Here is a 17806-nt window from a genome sequence, read left to right as displayed (position 1 = left end):
GATTTATAGCTGATAAAGAGCATTGCATGAAATTTAGGATGTGTTAAATTAGCCTGCAGAATAATAAAATTGGAAAGGATCTCGAGGTCTTCTAGTCCAATCCCTTGCTCAAGCAGGCGACCCCCGTGCTATTCCAGACAAGTCCAGTCTCTTCTTAAAAGCCTTCAGTGATGGAACACCCGCCTCGTCTGAAAGCAAACCGCTCCACTGTTTGATATTTCTCACCGTCAGGAACTTTCTCCTTAGTTCTAGGTTGCTTCTCTCCTTGCTTAGTTTTCATCCGTTGCTTCTTGTCCCGCCTTGAGGTGCTTGAGGAAAAATAGCTTGACCCCCTTGTCTTTGTAGGAGCCCCACAAACATTGGAACACGGCTATCATGCCACCTCTGGTCCCGTTAAAGTAGTTGGGATTAAAAGAATGAAAGGTTAATTCTTGACTACCAGCATATCAGGGAAGGAAACGTTGGGAATCTACTAAAAGAGAATTTGAATGGCTATGTTGCTGCTTGCGCTGATGACGCTACCTAGCTGGGTAATAAAACGTCTTCAAGCAAAGGGGCAAACTCACAGACCACCAAAAACCTCCACAATTTTGGAAATGTATAGCTTACAGTGCAAATGTATAAAGGTAAAGGTTCCCCCGCACATGCATGCTAGTCGTTTCCGACTCTAAGGGCCGGCGCTCATCTCCGTTTCAAAGCCGAAGAGCCAGCGCTTGTCCGAGGATGTCTCCGTGGTCATGTGGCCGGCATGACTAGACGCCAAAGGCGCACGGAACGCTGTTACCTTCCCATCGTAGTGGTCCCTATTTTTCTACTTGCATTTTTACGTGCTTTCGAACTGCTAGGTTGGCAGAAGCTGGGACGAGTAACAGGCGCTCACTCTGTTACGCGGCACTCGGGATTCGACCCGCCAAACTGGCGACCATTTGATCGACAAGCTCAGCGTCCTAACCCACTGAGCCACCGCGTCCCTTTGCAAATGTATAGCCTACTACAAATTCCTGTGATTGTGACTGGGTGGAGCAAAACCCTTCTTGCTAAAAGGAGGTGAAGGGAATACCACAACTATTTCTGGGTCTGTCTTCGGGGCAAAACGATATTCATGGTGCTGATTTCTCTTGATTTTTCCTGACCACCTAAATACTCATGAAAATATTGTCAATGCTTTAATGTTGTTTTCCTCTATCCTCACCTGACTTCTTACTTCAGAGCTGCCTGCCTGTATCCATTACAGTCTTATATTTGTCTCCTTAATTTATAGGTTGCCGATGGTTTCCTATTTGTGGTTGGATGTGACAGAGGAAAAATCCTGTTTGTTTCCGAATCTGTTTCCAAGACACTGAATTATGATCCTGTAGGTAGCCTAGTATTTCAAATCCTTCCATCAATAGCCTTGGATTTGCTGTAAAATGTCACCTAGGTTGCGTGATGTGGGCAAAAGGATCAGGAACAGAAAGGTGTGACTTGCGTAAGGGGCCCTCAGTACTCATTGTTACAGCGTGGAAGTATCCGATGTGCAACTGATTGGAATAGGATTTTTAAAATAGGGCTTAGAAAAAATGTTCCTGCTTAATTGAAACAATACTGTACTGTACTGCTATAAGGACTCACGAACCCATCTCATCAACCCTCTCCTGATAAAATACCCGGGAAATACTGATCTTTTTTTATGTACAACTGCTGTTATCAGATCAGTCTGATGTAGTCTCTTTGAATGTAGCTAGATTTTGTTATACTTAATTAAGCAGACTTTGACTCCATTGACAGTCACCACCAGTTGTTCAATATTATATTATCTTCCTGTCCTGTCCTATCCTATTCTACCCTACCCTACCCTACTCTCTGCATCCTATTCTATTCTGTTCTGTTCTGTTCTGTTCTATTCTATTCCTAATCTTTATTCTATTCTATTCCTAATTTCTATTCTATTCTATTCTATTCTATTCTATTCTATTCTATTCTACTCTACTCTACTCTACTCTACTCTACTCTACTCTACTCTATTCTATTCTATTCTATTCTATTCTATTCTATTCTATTCTATTCTATTCTATTCTATTCTATTCTATTCTATTCTATTCTATTCTATTCCTAATCTTTATTCTATTCTATTCCTAATTTCTATTCTATTCCTAATTTCTATTCTATTCTATTCTATTCTATTCTATTCTATTCTATTCTATTCTATTCTATTCTATTCTATTCTATTCTATTCTATTCTATTCTATTCCTAATCTTTATTCTATTCTATTCCTAATTTCTATTCTATTCCTAATTTCTATTCTATTCCTAATTTCTATTCTATTCTATTCTATTCTATTCTATTCTATTCTATTCTATTCTATTCTATTCTATTCTATTCTATTCTATTCCTAATCTTTATTCTATTCTATTCCTAATTTCTATTCTATTCTATTCTATTCTATTCTATTCTATTCTATTCTATTCTATTCTATTCTATTCTATTCTATTCTATTCTATTATTCTACATTCTGTTCTGTTCTGTTCTATTCTGTTCTATTCTTCATTCTATTCTGTTCTGTGACCATAATAAAACTACTACTACTACTACTATTAAAATAGGGCCTAGAAGAACAAATGTTTCCACTGAATTGAAAAGATGATAACAGTGATGAAGTTATTTCATCGCTCAAACATTAGACTCTCGTGTTTTTATTTGGTTGCTTGAATAAGATGGTCAAAGCAGGCTCCTAATCTGATCATGGTGTCTTCCATCAGACACATCTGATTGGTCAAAGTCTTTTTGATTATCTTCACCCGAAGGATGTTGCCAAAGTAAAAGAACAGCTGTCCTCTTCAGATGCTTCACCCAGAGAAAAACTGATAGATACCAAAAGTAAGTATGCAGTTAAAAAATAATTAATAAGACATGACAGTTTCCCCCCCCCCCCCAGTGTATATCACCCATATTTCGCATATATGATTGCTTCTGGGTAGAAATGGAAAAAAGGAAACGTGTGCATGTTTTAAAGTACGGAAATGAATACTGTGCATATTCTAAATCAGGGGTCTCCAAACTTGGCAAATTTAAGTCTTCTAGACTTCAACTCCCAGAATTCCTCAGTCGGTGTGGCTGGAGAAGTCTGGGAGTTGAAGTCCGCAAGTCTTAAAAGTTGCCATGTTTGGAGGCCCCTGTTCTAAATTGCGTGCCCATTTCTTACATTCTTTTGCTCCAGTGTATCAGCTTAGTAGAAATGTCCTGATATACAGGTGGTCCTTGAATTATGGCGAATCCACCCAAAAGCTACTTATGATCCAGTTCCTAAGTTCTGACAGTTGTCCCCCTCCCAGTCACGTGACCACATTTTGGATGCTTGCCAGCTGGCCTGCATTTAACTTAGACAACTACTGTAAAAGGTACCAAATTTCTAGCAATAATTTGCAGAAGCTGGGTAATAGCCCCCTCTTGTTACTGTTTACGGTCTGGTTTCTTTCTATTTCATTCTTTTTTTTAAAAAAAAGTCCTTATGTTTTGTTGGTCTGGGACTGTCAATAAACAGTTTGATTTGGTGAATTAATGTGGCAAAATATTCATAGCTCTGTTACAAACGTATGTTTGCATATTCTGCTCTGACGGAACTTGAAAAGCTGGTTTGCAGGTTCGCATGGATTTCCAAGCGGGATCATCTTGTCTGCATTCTGGTGCTCGGCGTTCATTTTTTTGCCGCATCAAGTACACAAAAAACACAGTCAAGGAAGAGAAGGAGTCCCTGTCGAACTCAAAAAAGAAAGGTATCGTTGAAATAAAAAATGGTTCTCTTTCAGACCTGTTAACTGGCAATCCTGATGAATTATGATGTGCTTGAAGGTGGCACTGTAGGTTGGGGACCCCTGATTTACAGCTCCCTCTAAGTGGTTTACAGAGTCACCCTATTGCCCCCCCCCCTCCAACAATCTCGGTCCTCATTTTACCCACCTCAGCAGGATGGAAGGCTGAGTCGACCTTGAGCTGCTGAGGATCGAACTCCTGGCAGTGGGCAGAGTTAGCCTGCAATACTGCATTTTAACCACTGTGCCACCACGGCAATAGAAGTAGAAGCAAAAATAGAATTTAGACTTATACTGTATACCACTTCACAGTGCTTTACAGCCCTCTCTAAGCAGTTTACAATGTGGGCCTATTCCCCCCAACAAACTGGATCCTCATTTTACCAAGCTTGGAAGGATAGAAGGCTGAGTCAACCTTGAGCTGGTGAAGATTGAACTCCAGGCTGTGGGCAGAGGTTGACTGCAATACTGCATACTAACCACTGCACCATCATGGCATTGAACAGAATAGAGTAGAGTAAGAATAGAGTAGAGTAGAGTAAGAATAGAATAGAATAGAATAGAATAGAATAGAATAGAATAGAATAGAATAGAATAGAATAGAATAGAATAGAATAGAATAGAACTTAGACTTATAAACCACTTCATAGTGCTTTACAGCTCTCTCTAAGCAGTTTATAGAGTTAGCATTTTGCCTCCAACAATCTGGATCCTCATTTTACCAACCTTGGAAGGATAGAAGGCTGATGTATGCTTATGTACGTGTGCACCCCGGTTTTTTGTAAAATTAGAAAGACACTTCCATAGATCATATAAATTGAATAATGCTTAAAAACAAATCTTACTGATAAAGATTGTGGCCTTCGGCATCAATTTCCTGCTCCTGCTACCCTCAGGGGGAAAAAATTGAAATTAAAAAAATATATTCTGCTTTGATTCCATTAGATCATAAAAAGTACCGTACCATTCACTGCACTGGTTATCTAAAAAGCTGGCCCACAAATGAGGTGGGAATTGAAGAAGATACGGAAAAAGAGAGTGGCAGTTTTAATTGTCTTGTGGCAATTGGCCGATTACACCCTTACACCATTCCACAAAAAAACATTGAGATTAAAGTCAAGGCAACAGAATTTGTAACCCGCTTTGCCATGGATGGAAAATTTGTGTTTGTAGATCAACGGTAAGCATTTTTGCCTTACTGCCTTGTTAGAATGCACTTGGCTAAGGTTTTCAATATTTAGAATATGAATTCTATTTTCTATAATAGCTCTAGTAAAGTATTGGCAATATAAAAGATTTCTTTAGCAGTTCAATGCTGTATCCAGTGTGTTTTAAATTTTGTAAAAAATTAATGAAAACCAAAATGTGCTAGTTAACTAAAGTTATTCTTATAAGATTGTAAAGATTAGACGTTATAAAAATTTCAAATTTGTGTGTGTTTGTGTGTATGTCTTTCACCAGATCAGTTCATCTTTCTTTGCTACGTGTTTTTTATTTTGTATATACTACAAAAAAAAAAAAAACCTACTGAGCTGTGGAAAGTTAATTTTAGAAGTTTGTAGATTATACTATGTTTACATTTCCCAATACAGAGCAACAGCAATTTTAGGATATTTACCCCAAGAACTGTTAGGAACATCTTGTTATGAATATTTCCACCAGGATGACCACAATCATCTAACTGAAAAACACAAAACAGGTACACTATAGCTGCTATTCCTTAACTCTAGTGTAGAACTCTTGAATAAATATTTTGCTATGAAGCTTCTGAACTTTTAGTATGCACTGGTTTAATAAATAGCATGTATCACTTTGTACACTGGATTTGTAAAAAGATTTCATCAGATTTCTTAGTTCTGGGTAGAATTGTCTTCCATATAATAGTTCTTAACAAAGGCAAAGAAACTCTACAGTTGTTTAGCTTATCAAAAGGAAATACAGGTAGTTCTCGACTCATTCATTTAGTGACCGTCCGAAGTTGCAGTGGCATTGAAAAAAAGTGAATTATGATTTTTACACTTATAACCATCGTGCCATCCCGATAGTCACATGATTAAAATTCAGAGGCTTGGCAACTGGCACGTACGTATGACGGTTGCGTTGTCCCAGGTCATGTGATCCCCTTTTGCAACCTTCTGACAAGCAAAGTCAGTGGAGAAGCCAGATTCGCTTAACAACCGTGATACTAATTTAACAACCGCAGTGATTCACTTAACAGCTGTGGCAAGAAACGTCGTAAAATGGGGCAAAACTCATTTTAACAGCTGTCTTTTCTCAGCAAGAGGATATTGTGGTCTTAAACTGAGGGCTACCTTTTAGATTTAATTCCTCTCCGCCTTATTCATTATGTTCCAAAATATGCAAAGGGAAGACAATTGCGCATATCCAGATGGACAGGTTGACAAGGTCTCCACAATGGATAGGTTTGTAAGGAAAATTTGTGGGTGTGTTGAATGGAACATAGAGCTGTGATCCGAATCTTAACACAAATCCATCAAACTATCAGATTGCTCAGATATCATGACCCATTTTTAAGCGCTAGAAAGTTATCGTAGCAAAACAATTTAACTCTGTTAATCTCCCTTTCCGCTGGCTGGCAAAAACCTGGAGCTGAATTTTGGATTTGATGGTCAATTTCTTCCCAACTCTTATATTAATAAAGCTCTTAAAAGTCGTGAAATTGCCATGTCGGTAAGCCTCATTTAGTTAACCACAGTAATTAACTTTGGTTTTATTGAATAACTTTTTTCTGTAAAATTTATTTTTCCACAGTGTTACAGAGCAAAGAAAAAATATTTACCAATTTCTACAAATTCAAAGCAAAAAACGGCTCTTTTGTCACGTTAAAAAGTCAATGGTTTAGCTTCATCAATCCATGGACCAAAGAACTGGAATACATTGTGTCAATCAATACCGTTGTTTTGTAAGTTTCTTGGTACTCTATATAAAACAGCATATTTTTACATAGCTCTATTTTATATTTTAATTATATAGTATTAAGCATGGAAGTCAGCTGGGTGACTTTGGGCCAATTACTAGGAGACTTTCAGTTCTAGATCCGCCTTAGCTGTGAAAGCCATTGGATGACTTTAGGCCAATCACCAGGAGACAGTGAGTTCTAGTCCCGCCTTAGCTATGAAGGCCATTGGGTGACTTTAGGCCAATCATCAGGAGACAGTGAGTTCTAGTCCCGCCTTAGCTATGGAGGCCATTGGGTGACTTTAGGCCAATCACCAGGAGACAGTGAGTTCTAATCCTGCCTTAGCCATAAAAGCCAGCCAGGTGCCTTTGGGCCAGTCACTCTCTCTCAGCCCAACTTACCTCATAGGATTGTCGTTGTGGAGAAAATAGGAGGAGGAAAATAAGTTATTATTTGTAAAAAAAATATAATAATTAGATGGAATACATACAAATAAATAAAATATTTGGAGCTGGCTGCTTCAACCATTCTTGGATGGTTTCACAAGGGATATAAAGATTAGCAATTATTTTCCTCTGACATATTAAAGAATATAGTTGTTGTTCTTAGAGGAGACTACGTATTCAGAAGTTTACACAGATGTTAGAAGTTAGCCCTGGAATGAGGACTTTCAAAGATGCTGAGTTAGCACCCAGGTGAAAAGTTTATGCAGAAAATGGGGCTAGGATCACATTATGTGCTTTTATAAGGGATATAAAATTGAATATCCGGCATTTGATTATCTAGTAAGTAGTGGCAATTGAAACAGATTATAAGCCTAGCTAGATCCAAAAATTTAACCCCCATTTCAATCTAAGACTAATTCATCAGCTGGGACAAAATGGTCTTATTTTTTTAACTTCTGCAGAATAATTTGTGAAACTCCTGTTTCTCTTCTGTTTGTTTGTCTCTAACACGAAGCAGCTAATTGTGCGTGCAGCATAGGACTTGTAGCTATGTAGAGAAACTGATTTGGGTATTTTTGGTTTTATATTTTTAGAGGTCACAACGAATCGGGTGAAGAAACTCTACTAGCCTGCAGTTCCTTGTCTCCAGAAGGCAAGTCCATCTGTAGGGGGAATGGTGGTCCCCCCCCCCGAGTTGGATTTAGTAAAGGAAAAGAAATATATGGAAAGAGGAACCATAATTGTAATTTGAAACAGTGCCAAGGATATTCTATCAGAACACAGTTTTATTGAAAGGAAATGTCATATTACTCATAAAGATTCCAATGGATGGTTGCCTATCATAAAGGGCCATGCAAAACAAACCTATGAAGTACAGTAAGATCAAAACAAATCTACCCTCTTCTTCTTTTAACACATTTCATTTTAGAAAAGATAAAAATTTTCTCTTAAAATACAGATAACCCAAAGCCGCAATTTCTTGATGTACCAGGAATGTCTACAGGGACCATCCTCGGAGCTGGTAGCATAGGAACCAAAATTGCAAATGAAGTGTTAGATCTGCAGAGGTACAGTTAATCATTCTTCAGTTCTGGCTCTACCTTTCCTACCGATTGATGGCTCTTTTTGGAAAAGAAAATGGATGCCACCTAAACTTTTTAAAAAACACTACGTATCATAAATAGGGACGCGGTGGCTCAGTGGGTTAGGACGCTGAGCTTGTCGATCAAATGGTCGGCAGTTTGGCGGGTCGAATCCCGAGTGCCGCGTAACAGAGTGAGTGCCTGTTACTCGTCCCAGCTTCTGCCAACCTAGCAGTTCGAAAGCACGTAAAAATGCAAATAGAAAAAAATGGGGACCACTCCGGTGGGAAGGTAACAGCGTTCTGTGCGCCTTTGGCATCTAGTCATGCTGGCCACATGACCACGGAGACGTCCTCGGACAAGCGCTGGCTCTTCGGCTTTGAAACAGAGATGAGCACCGGCCCCTAGAGTCAGAAACGACTAGCACGCATGTGCGGGGGAACCTTTACCTTTACCTTATCATAAATATAAAAAGAGATTTCAATACTTCTTCCTTATTTCCCCTTTTTTCTTGCTTAACCTCCCTTTTTTATTTTGGTGAGAGGTTTCTCATGCTCATAAAAGGAAGAGCAGTGATCAGAACAATGAACCGATACAGATTGCCCCAGTGTTGCAAAAGGGAAAAAAAAGTTCCCTTCTCCGCTGAAAGAAGAACAGAATCATAATAGTAAAGTTGGAAGGGACCTTGGAGGTCATCTAGTCCAGCCCCCTGCTCAGGCAGTAAACCCTATACCATTTCAGGCAAATGGCTGTCCAGTCTCTTCTTAAAAACCTCCAGTGATGGAGCACTGACTACTTCTGAAATCAAGCCATTTCACTGGTGGTTTGCTCTGATTATCAAATTAAGAGCTTGATCTGGTTTACTCTAGAGTAGCCCTGAACTTGAAATTAATTCAGAACTGACTTCTTATTTAGAGGGTCAGTTCAAGGTTTGGTCTGGAGAATGCAGCTGGTGAAGAATCTGGCAGTCAAAGAGTCCAGAATTAAAGCAATTGCCAAGTTCAAAATATGGCCGAGGGCTTTAAAAAACCTAGGCAACTTTTGACCGAGTCACTTGGTAGCTTATCTCCTCCACTTTTGTGCCTAAGATCCATAGAGAAGGTCAATCGTTTATGTTGCTGTTTTGCATTAACCTCAAATTCTAACTAGAAGTCTAACCTTCATTGTATTGGATTCTGATAGATAGATAGATGATAGATAGATAGATAGATAGATAGATAGATAGATAGATAGATAGATAGATAGATAGATAATAGATAGATAGATAGATAGATAGATAAGACATAGATAGATAGATAGATAGATAGATAGATAGATAGATAGATAGATGATAGAGGGATGGATGGAGGGATGGACGGACAGACAGATCAATCAATCATATAGGTGGAGGTACATATATAAACACACACATATACATATATATATATACACACACATACACGCATATATGTGAATATGAATATACAAATGAACAATATACAAATGAACAAAACCTAATATAAAGTGAGAAAAAGAAAACCAAAAGAGAAGTGCAAAAAAGGAAAAAGAAAAGAAAAAAAATCGAAAGCAAAAAGATACAAAAAAGAATAGCGTCTGATTTCCTTTACAGGAAATCACTTAACGGTCACAACACACGTCCTTCTTTTCTCTAATATATTCTTTTTAATCAACACAAAAAACATTAATTGTATCATATTGTATCCCTGTCTGGAATGATGTTTTCTGTGTAGAATTTGAAGGGATCTCAATTTAAAAAGTTTCTTTTTATTAAAAAAAAAAAAGGAGAACAGTTAACCAGTGGAACGACTTGCCTCCAGACGTTGCAGGCGCTCCCATCACTGGAAATTTTTAAGAAGAGATTGGACAATCATTTCTCTGAAATGATAACAAGTTTTCCTGCTTTGAGCAGGGGGTTGGACTAGAAGACCTCCAAGGTCCCTTCCAAATCTGACGTTCTGTTAATTAGCTTCCAAGCATCCAAGGAAGGAAGACTCTAAAAAAGCAACATACAGTGTGGGGTCCTTGGTGCTCTCTGGGCTTGGTGATTTTCTTGCAGACATTTCATTACCCAAACTTGGTAATACCATCTGTTGCAGGAACTGGGTATGGCCAGTCTAGAGAAAAGAAGGACCAGGGGTGACATGATAGCAGCATACCAGTATTTGAGGGGCTGCCACAAAGAAGGGAGGGGGTCCACCTATGCTCCAAAGCACCAGAAGGCAGGACAAGAAACGATGGATGGAAACTAATCATTAGAGACAAGCAACCTGGAATTAAGGAGAAACTTCCTGACAGTGAAGACAATTAACCAGTGGAATGGCTTGCCATCAGTAGTTGTTGGGTGCTTTATCACTGGAAGTTTTTAAGAAGAAATTGGACAACCATTTGTCTGTAATTGTATAGGGTCTCCTGCTTGAGCAGGGGGTTGGACTAGAAGACCTCCAAGGTCCGTTCCAGCTCTGTTATTCTGTTCTGTTCTGTGATTTAGACGTTTCGTATAGATCTTCTTGTGAGTCATCTAGGCCAGGGGTGTCAAGCTCAATTTCATTGAGGGCCGCATCAGCATTGCGGTTGCCCTCAGGGGCCGGGTGGGTGTGGCCTGGGTGGGCGTGGCCTACTGGGTGGGCGTGGCTAGAGTGTGTATGGCATACTGGGTGGGCGTGGCCAGCTCTACATCGTTCTCATCAAGGGTGCCTATGGAAGCCTGGGCAGGAGTGGGACAGATCTGAGGGTCTCTGGCAGGAGGAGGGTCTCTGGGCCAGGGCCAAGGCAGTGGGGGCCGTTCCCTCACTGTTTCCAGGATGGCTTCGTGGGCTGCATGAAACCACTTCATGGGCCGGATCTGGCCCCCGGGCCTTGTGTTTGACATGTCTGATCTAGGCGTACTTTCAAAATACCGGATAGCTGGGATACGTTTATGTGAATGTATTTCTCTTGCTTTTTAACAGGCGCCATTGATGACAAGCATTATCTGTAACCCCGTACTTTAACAACGCTCAAATAGTATGTTTTGCTTTATCTAGACTACACGGATCGCCTCTTGGTGAGTTATGCCCGTCTGATCTTATGAGGAAGTCTTCTCCTGTCCTAGATGTTAGTTGTAATGATGTAAGTATCCATAACTAGATCCAGACTTCTGAACCGGATTAGTTGTGATGTACAAATGTGACTTGCATTGTGTGCACTGAGGGAAGACCAAGCAAGGCAGCTGACTGCATCCCTGCTACAATGTCGGACCTGGTCCCTATCTCTTATATTATCTGCCCAACCATTTTTATTTTGTAGAGTTGGCATACTCTGGGTCCCTTTGATTAAACAAGGTCATCTATTGGGATCCCAGAAGTGTCTCTTCTTTGTAGTGATGCCAGATCTCTGGAATGAGGTTCCTTCCAAGATGCAGGTGGCCCTACTCAATGCTGCTCAGAAGAGTGGTGAAGAGTCTTCCCCCAGGCCTTTGATGGGAGTGAGACTCTTCGTTTCATTCCATCTTTTATTTGTTTTATGTCAATTCTTTGCACGAGTGTGGTGATCTGCCCAAAGTCCTTGGAAGGTGGGTGACACACAAGTCGAATAAACTATTGTTCTTGTTATGGCATGGATTTTGGTGAAGAATGTCATAAGTCGAGGACTACCTGTGTATTTTGCTCTTGAATTATGGCCTTGAAATCACAATACACAACTAGTACGGGTAGTCCTCGGCTTACGGCTACAATTGAGCCCCAAATTTAAGTTGCGAAGTGAGAAATTGGCTAAGTGAGTTTTGCCCAATTTTATAACCTTTCCTGTCACAGTTGTTAAGTGAATCACTGCACTTGTTAAGTTACTTACACCGTTGTTAAGTGAATCTGGCTTCCCCCATTGTCAGAAGGTCACAAAAACGGATCACGTGTCTCTGGGGACGCTGCCACCGTCCTAACTATGAGTCAGTTGCCAAGACTGAATTTTGATCGTGTGGAGATGCCACAATGGTCATATAAGTGTGAAAAACGGTCATAGGTTTTTCAGTGCCGATGTTAACTTCGAACAGTCACTAAACGAATCATTGTAAGTCAAGGACTATCTGTATGAAGACCATATTGGTAACTTGGGACAATTAAAGATGCTCTTATTTGTAATCTTTGAGCCATTTTTTTCACTAACTCTGTCTCTCTGTGTGTGTCTGTCTGTCTGTCTGTCTGTCTGTCTGTGTGTGTGTGTGTGTGTGTGTGTGTGTACTGATTTCATTCATTTTTTTAAAAAAAATGTCATTTCAGGCTCCAAATAAAGAGCTTTGTTCTCCAGGGATAGAAGATTTAGAGACCCCAGGGCAAGATCAAGATGTGATTTCATTCTCCAGCAATCAGCCTCATCTCAGTAAGTTCTGTCTTCCTTGAAAATTCGGAAATGCTTACGGGGAAACAAACACTAGGCTTCTGCGTCCAGCTGGGAGCTCCAGCCGAGAGAAAACATCTTTATAACATGGCGATTAAAGTCTGACCCACTGACGGAATAGTAAAAGAAACTCAGAACTGGAAAATTGTTTTCCGAGCCTCTGTCCCTTCACCTTGTGATTCTGGCAGAAGCAGAGCTTTTAAATCTGTTGCTTTTGAAACTGGGCAACTTTAAGATGTGCGGACTTCAGTTCCCAGAATTCCCCACCCACCGTGGAGCCTGGGGATTGGCCCGCATTTATGGCAGCGTCCACAGTCACATGACATGATTATGGGGTGGTTTTGGGGGTTTTTTTGCCGGAAACTGGCATTTTCTGTTTCCAGAAAAAAAAAACCTATTGTGGACAATGGGTTTGCTGAATGAGAGTTACATTCAGTTAATGACCATGGAGTGACATGATAGCAGTTTTCCAGTATTTGAGGGGCTGGCACAAAGAAGAGGGAGTCAAGCTATTCTCCAAAGCACCCGAAGGCAGGACAAGAAGCAACGGATGGAAAGTAATCAAAGAGAGAAGCAACCTAGAACTAAGGAGAAACTTCCTGACAGTTAGAACAATGAACCAGTGGAACAACCTGCCTCCAGAAGTTGTGGGTGCTTCATCATTGGAGGTTTTAAGAAGAGATTGGATAATTATTTGTCTGAAATGGTATAGGATTTTCTGCCTGAGCAGGGGGTTGGACTAGAAGACCTTCAAGGTCCCTTCCAACTCTTCTATTCTATTCTATTCTATTCTATTCTATTCTATTCTATTCTATTCTATTCTATTCTATTCTATTCTATTCTATTATTCTATATTCCAATATCTATTCTATTCTACTCCTAAATTCTATTCCATTCCATTCCATTCCATATTCCAATATCTATTCTATTCTATTCTATTCTATTCTATTCTATTCTATTCTATTCTATTCTATTCTATTCTATTCTTCTGTTCTGTTCTGTTCTGTTCTGTTCTGTTCTGTTCTATTCTATTTTCCAATATTCTATTCTACTCCTATATTCTATTCTATTCTATTCTATTCTATTCTATTCTATTCTATTCTATTCTATTCTATTCTATTCTATTCTATTCTATTCTATTCTATTCTATTCTATTCTATTCTATTCTATTCTATTCTATATTCCAATATCTATTCTATTCTATATTCCAATATCTATTCTATTCCATTCCATTCCATTCCATTCTATTCTATATTCCAATATCTATTCTATTCTATTCTATTCTATTCTATTCTATTCTATTCTATTCTATTCTATTCTATTCTATTCTATTCTATTCTATTCTATTCTATTCTATTCTATTCTATTCTATTCTATTCTATTCTATTCCATAGTGATTTACTTAACAACCTCTCCAGTGCAACTTATGACCCTAATTCCAGACTCAATTATGGTCGTACAGGTAGTCCTCAACTTACAACAGGTCATTTGAAGTTACAACGGCAGTGAAAAAAGTGGCCATTTTTCACCCGACCGTTAGAGCATCTCAATGATCACGTGACCCAAATTCAGAGGCTTGGCAACTGGCATGTACTTATGACCGTCGCAGTGTCCCAAGCTCACGTGATCCTCTTTTTGCGACCTTCTGCTGAGCAAAGTCGATGGGGGAAGCCAGATTCCCTTAACGACCACACGACTCACTTTACGACTGCAGTGATTCACTTAACAACTGCGGCAAGGAAGGTCGTCAGATGGGGCGAAACTCACTTAACAAATGTCTCACTTAGCAACAAAAGTTTGGGGCTCAGTTGTGGTCGTAACTCGGGGACTAACTCTACTTGTGTGCCAAAAGGGGAAGGAATCTCTCCGGATAAATAGTGAATTATGTAGTATCGTTTTGGCATTACTGTTTTTCCTGTGGGCTATAAAATAATGGCCTTTATGCTATTTTATTTTATTTTTTCCATCCGTAGGTGGCACTTCTCAGTTAGATTTTGAAAAAGAGACTTCCGTGGCTGCTCTTATGAATTATTTGGAAGCCGAAGGAGGCCTGGGAGATCCCACAAAGCTGAGTGACATGCAGTGGACTCTCTAAATTTACACCAGCGAGGAGAAGATAAGCATTTTCAATGCACAGAAAATAACCGCTCATCCTCAAGTACTGTATTGGTCATACCTTAAAGCTTTAGTTCCTACGTACAAGAAAAATACTTACAGCGTTAATGTTTTTGAAAGACTTTTGCCTTATTTGTCTTGGGCTCCCAGACTGAACAGATGCAATATTTTGTAAAGACAACACAACCTCAATTTTGTTATCAATGTGTCAGTAGACTTTAAAATAAGCTTTAAACGTGTGTATCTTTTTACTGAAATCTTTCAAGGGGCGTTATTATAAGCAACAAGCGTAGGGATCGTGTTCTGAAATATCTTCGTTATTGAGATATTATTTATTGGTGGGGTTTGGTTGATTAATGTTGCTTAACCCCAAAGACGTGCTTTTTCACGAGGCAACTGGACTTTCTTGTTTTTCTTTGAATACGTTTCGCTTCTCATCCAAGAAGCTTCTTCAGCTCTGACTTCAGCTCAGCTCCTTCCACTCCCCACCATCCCGTCAGAGCAGAAGAAGCTTCTTGGATGAGAAGCGATATGTCTTCAAAGAAGAACAAGGAAGTCCAGTTGCCTCCTGAAAAAAGCAACTTTGGGACAACCGTGACCTGGATAGACTGAGCATCTCCATAGGCAATGTTGCTTAATATTTCTTCAGGAAAAATACAGGGAGTTCTCGACTTACGAACACAATAGGGACTAGAGTTTCTATTGCTAAGCAAAGTGACTGAGTCACAATCTGATTTTACAATCATTTTTGCCATGGTTATTGCTGTTGTTAAATGAATCTCGAAGTCATTAAGTGAAACTGGCTTTTCCCATTGAGTTTGTCGGAGGTCGGTTGGGAAGGTTGCAAATGACAATCACACACAACCCCGGACAAAGCAACCATTGTAAATACGTGCTGGTTGCCAAGTACGAAGAATTTTTATCACATGACCGTGAGGTTGCTGTAACTGTCGTAAGTCTGAGAACCAATGAAAGTCAGTTTTTTCATTGCCATTGTTATTTTGAACGGTCGCTAAATGAATAGTTGTAAGTTGAGGATTATCTGCACTAGGCTTGAGTAGGTTTAGATTCTTTGTTAGTTCCCATGATCGTTGTAGTGCTTATACCATATTGTGCTTCTGTTCATGAAATTTATAATCCGGGAACTTGATTATAGAAAGGTTGGTAATTGATTCATCGCACTTACCAGAAAACAGCACCGTGCTATCCCAGTGCAAAATTGCTGCAGAAAGGGCTGAAAGAACAAATAAATAAGATAGTTAACTTGGAAAAGAGGGATATATTGTATTTCGAAGTGCAATGGGCTTTCAACTACAAATGCAGGACTTGCGACTCTTTAAAGCAACTACATCTTTAAAGAGAAACGGCTGCAGATAGTGGCTACGTTCATACTTCTGCGTCCTCTTTAAAGACCTTCTCGGAACTCGGTCAGAAAATGAAGATGAGACACGTTTTTATATAAGAAGCACAAATTAAAAATTAAGCTCAATATGACAAGAACATCTTTGTGTATGGTGCATTAACAATTCATCACAGCCTGATCGTCGCTTTAAGGAAAAATGATTCAAATGTTAGCCTAGAGCTTGGACCGTTGAGATATAGCATCGTGGAATAAATAAAAGCCAGACTTAAAAAGTGAGACACTTTTTGACAGCTTGTTGGGAAGAGGCGTAAGGTATAAATTGGTGGAAATGGATAGAATAGAAAAAAGCGCTTGGTTTTCTACATGAAACGAAGACATTGTAACTTGGAAATACAGCCAAATTTTTCCGAGCAGTTTTTATTTGAACACTCTGCGAGGTGTACCTCCACCCCCCCCACACACACACCTCTGCTAATGATGCCTTGCCTTGAAAAGCAACATTGGTTTTGACTGCCCCAAATAGCCTCTTTTGCACATCCTTCATGATTAAAATTGCACATGCTAAATTGGCGTCGCTCAAATCTTGAAGGTAAGTTTATTCTTTTCTCCCCAAACTGCAATACCAATTTTATACCTGCTGAGAGAGACAACCCTTACGAGAATGGTTGAAGACAATTACGAAAATGTTGCAGTCGTTGGGCGTATTACTGTTATGATGTAATTCTGTCTGTATGGGTCAAATGTCCCACTGTCTTCAATGAGGCTATGTAATAGATAATTGTATTTAAGATTGCAGCCATACAGCTCTGATCTAGACTCCTTAGAACAGGGGTGTCAAACTCAATTTCATTGAGGGCCGCATCAGCATTGCGGTTGCCTTCAAGGGGCCGGGTGGGTATGGCCAGGGTGGGCGTGGCCTACTGGGTGGGCGTGGCTAGAGTGCGTATGGCCTGGGTGGGCATGGCCAGCTCTACATCGTTGGCATCAAGGGTGCCTATGGGGGCCTGGGCAGGAGTGGGACAGATCTGAGGGTCTCTGGCAGAAGGAGGGTCTCTGGGCCGGGGCCAAGGCAGTGGGGGCCGTTCCCTCACTGTTTCCAGGATGGCTTCACGGGCCGCATGAAACCACTTCGCGGGCCGGATCCGGCCCCCGGGCCTTGTGTTTGACATGTCTGCCTTAGAACGTCCTTCTGCAATAAATAAAATGCATTTTCAGCCTGTGGTGTTGGATCATCTGAAAAATATAAGTTTATTACACAAATAAGCACAGGTAGTCCTTGATTTACAACAATTCATTGAAGTTACGGCACTGATTTACATTTGGATGCTTGACCACTGACTCACATTTATGACGGTCGCAATGTCCTGGGGTCAATAGGGAAGCCAGATTCACTTTAACAACTGTGTTATTAATTTAAGAACCGCAGCGATTCACTTAAGAAATGTGGCGAGGAAGGTTGTAAAATGGAGCAAAATTCACTTAAACAAACTTCTCACTTAGCAGCATACATTTTGGGCTCAGCTGGGACTGTAAGTCGAGGACTATCTGTATCAACACATTTTATATTGGTTAAAAATAAAAATACCCTTCAAAATGTGTGGATTTCATTTCATAGAGCGGTAAATTACTTAAACATGATCTCACAGGTAAAACCTATCGAGAAGTGGCAACTTTTAAAAATATTGGTTACTACTTTATGAAAGATATTCTAGGAATCTAA

The 17806-nt window shown here is 39.8% G+C and overlaps 1 protein-coding gene across 3 annotated transcripts in view; it reads left to right on the top strand.

Annotated features, from left to right (window-relative positions):
- Nucleotides 1-14808, top strand: part of BMAL2 (basic helix-loop-helix ARNT like 2) — a 31116-nt gene extending 16308 nt beyond the window's left edge. For 2 of the 3 annotated variants that reach the window (XM_083366290.1, XM_083366289.1), the window contains 11 exons: nucleotides 1262-1354; nucleotides 2740-2857; nucleotides 3610-3753; nucleotides 4735-4969; nucleotides 5382-5488; nucleotides 6562-6712; nucleotides 7749-7807; nucleotides 8114-8222; nucleotides 11261-11345; nucleotides 12491-12590; nucleotides 14582-14808. In XM_083366290.1, coding sequence (XP_083222416.1) covers nucleotides 1262-1354; nucleotides 2740-2857; nucleotides 3610-3753; nucleotides 4735-4969; nucleotides 5382-5488; nucleotides 6562-6712; nucleotides 7749-7807; nucleotides 8114-8222; nucleotides 11261-11345; nucleotides 12491-12590; nucleotides 14582-14703 — 1323 coding nt within the window. In that variant the 3' untranslated portion in view covers nucleotides 14704-14808. The remainder of the gene's footprint in view (nucleotides 1-1261; nucleotides 1355-2739; nucleotides 2858-3609; nucleotides 3754-4734; nucleotides 4970-5381; nucleotides 5489-6561; nucleotides 6713-7748; nucleotides 7808-8113; nucleotides 8223-11260; nucleotides 11346-12490; nucleotides 12591-14581) is intronic. The other variant, XM_083366291.1, reaches the window with a different exon arrangement.
- Nucleotides 14809-17806: the final 2998 nt, after the last annotated feature.

This window comes from Vipera ursinii (assembly GCF_947247035.1).
Source record: "Vipera ursinii genome assembly, chromosome: 6".
NCBI lineage: Eukaryota > Metazoa > Chordata > Lepidosauria > Squamata > Viperidae > Vipera > Vipera ursinii.
The sequence above is the reverse complement of the archived record's forward strand: the minus strand, read 5'-3'. Positions and strand labels throughout refer to the sequence as shown.